We start from the raw sequence: 2,500 nt of genomic DNA on the forward strand, positions 1-2,500 counted from the left end.
CGTGGATATTGACTCCCACAGGGTACCTTTTGATCCCCAGTGGGAGTCGGGGCGGGGGGGGGGGGGCACCTGGTGATGACGTCACGGTCTTGAGCCAACCAGAGGGATTTCTGATATGATGGAGTCGTTGCAAAAATTTTGGGTTATCTTTATTTATTTTGTTTTGTTTTGATGAAGTTTAAGTCACAGGTGATTTTCTTCAAAAGCAAGCTTTGATGACATCAAATCCTGAATAAGGAGGGAGGAGCACAAGCTCAGAGGAGACCTCTTCGAAATATGTGTCCCTCCCGCTACTGCTGCTGCTTTCGCTCGGCGGTTTTTCTCTCTCTTGAGGCCGTGCATCGTAGGACCAGTTGACCTACCTCGGCAGACAAGTCGACGACAACAACGAAAAAGAAGAAGGTCTTCGACGCTGGCTCGGGAAGACTTCGTCGGCGCGAAAGAGACAACGATGACGACGACGACGTCTGTATCGCGGCAGATCGGGGAGTTCTTCGTCCGCAGCAGTGTCGTCGCCCTCGGTGGAGATCGTTGGTGCCGCCGTCATGTGATGCACTGGAGATGTCGACTTCGACCATCGTCGTCGGCAAATCCGGAGTCCGCCCTGGTCGCTCCTTCTATCGAACTCAGGGTCAAAGTAGGAGACGATCCGGTTAATCTATTAAACTTCGAGCAAACTTACCCTTGTTAAGAAACGACGAACCACAGAAAAAGAAAAAATCTCGAGACAGGACTGCTCTTTCCTCACTGAAATGGATCAAGAAATGGCAACACTGCATACAATCGTTTTGGAGAAGAGCCCAGTGTCAACCAGGTTAATGGGGAGGCGGTCCCGAGGAAATCTCCCCGTCGCGACTCCCCCTTCCCCCCATCCGCACCTCGCTCTCGGAGCATTCCTCGCATACACCTCAACGGGACGCCCCAGAGGATGACTCCCGGGGCCCTCCAAGTGGCACCTGGGGTCGGGGCCGTCCCTCCCAGGGAGCAGCTGAGGAGGACGAGCAACAGTGCAATCTGTATGCAGAGCGGGAGGTGAGTCCGTCGCCAACGCCCTAAGTCCCGTCTCCAGACTCCAGCCAGCGGTTCTCTGCCTCTTTTCCTCGTGGACACCTGTTTATGGAATTCTGTTCCCAATCCTCTGGCAGGCTCCATTGACGCTGAATAAAATCGCCTGGCGCCAGCCAGACACAGCTCGTCCTCGATCTGTGGAGAACCCTGAAAAACATCCGGAGACGCTTTCGTTGGGTTCCATGGACCCTTTGGAGCACCAGTAATCAAGGCTTTATTCAGTCGCAGCGCCTCTGTGAATGAGCTCTTTTCCTTCGTTACATTAATTCCTTTTGTTTGTTTTCACTAACACAGCTGGGTCTCGAACGAATCTATAGCATTTTCAATTTTGTCTCTCTCTCTTTTACAGTGTTTGTTGCCCTTCGTCGTGGCCTCGACCATGGCCGCCACGGCCATCGTCGGCCACCCTCTGGGTCTGGGTGCCCCCCTCCTGCACGCCGGCGTGGCCGCCCCCGCCGCCATCACCTACAGCAACGTCAACCTGGACATCCCCGCCCCAGTCCCCGATGGTGAGCTCCCGGCACAGGAGGAGCTGGTCAGCTACAAGCCCGTCAAGGCCCTGAGCCGCGGCTCGTACACCTTCACTCCCCAGGTCACCGAAGTCCACCACGAGCTCAAGATCAACGAGAAGAGCTACGACGTTGGCGTGCCCAAGCCCGTCTTCAAGACCCAGGAGGTGACCCCAATCCACCACAAGTACGTGCCCGAGCCCTACGACGTGCCCGTCCACTACTCCGTGCCCACCCCCGTCGGCGTGCCCCACCCAGTCCGCGTCCCCGTCCCACACCCCGTCGCCGTCCCCGTCGCCGCCCCCGTCGGATACGCCGGATACGCCGGATACGCCGGATACGCTGGCGCCGCCATCGTCGCCTAAGAAGGACGAGGAGGAGGAGGACCTTGGAGAGTGGGGGGAGACCGAAGTGGTCGAGACCCCTCGAAGAGGAGATCAAATTCAGAAGTGTCGGTCGCCAGGGAGACCTCGGTAGTCCCTGGCGGCCTCTCCATGACATCGAGACCATCTTTGTAAATAAATAAACCAACTTCTTTAATAGCGTAGTCTTTGAATGATTTCCTTTTCGAGGCCTCAGAAGCTCATCTAGGGCAAGAATTAACATGCTATGCAGATATGAGTCCTTAGGTGTAGAAGAGAGCCACATACATAGAAGGTGATTGGCCTACGCCAGGCGTGTAGCTACGGCCGAAGCCGTCATCCTTGCCTTATTTTGCGTTTAGACTGTTGTGGGCAGGTAACAGTCACTGCTGGGAATCAGAGAGGACTGCGGGATTCGAACCCTTAGCTAAATGAATGTCAGACTAGCACGCTTCTTATTACGCTTTCAGCGTGCGAACACGTGTCCATGTATATACATATATCAACCACATAACGAAAACATCCATTCACAAAGCTTTTGATAATGTACAGCTTACCTTC

At 54.8% G+C, this 2,500-nt stretch overlaps 1 protein-coding gene across 1 annotated transcript; it reads left to right on the top strand.

Annotated features, from left to right (window-relative positions):
- The first annotated feature begins 1,422 nt into the window (after positions 1 to 1,422).
- Positions 1,423 to 1,957, top strand: LOC143039197 (uncharacterized). Its single transcript, XM_076209054.1, has one exon. It carries the CDS (start codon positions 1,448 to 1,450, stop codon positions 1,940 to 1,942), a length of 495 nt encoding a protein of 164 aa, XP_076065169.1. The 5' UTR covers positions 1,423 to 1,447; the 3' UTR covers positions 1,943 to 1,957.
- The last annotated feature ends 543 nt before the right edge of the window (positions 1,958 to 2,500 follow it).

This window comes from Oratosquilla oratoria, chromosome 26 (assembly GCF_046742065.1).
Source record: "Oratosquilla oratoria isolate Oo_2021 chromosome 26, ASM4674206v1, whole genome shotgun sequence".
Lineage (NCBI taxonomy): Eukaryota > Metazoa > Arthropoda > Malacostraca > Stomatopoda > Squillidae > Oratosquilla > Oratosquilla oratoria.

Bases quoted from the DNA above. Each gene is read 5' to 3' on its own strand.
- LOC143039197 (XM_076209054.1), top strand. From the start codon at position 1,448: ATGGCCGCCACGGCCATCGTCGGCCACCCTCTGGGTCTGGGTGCCCCC.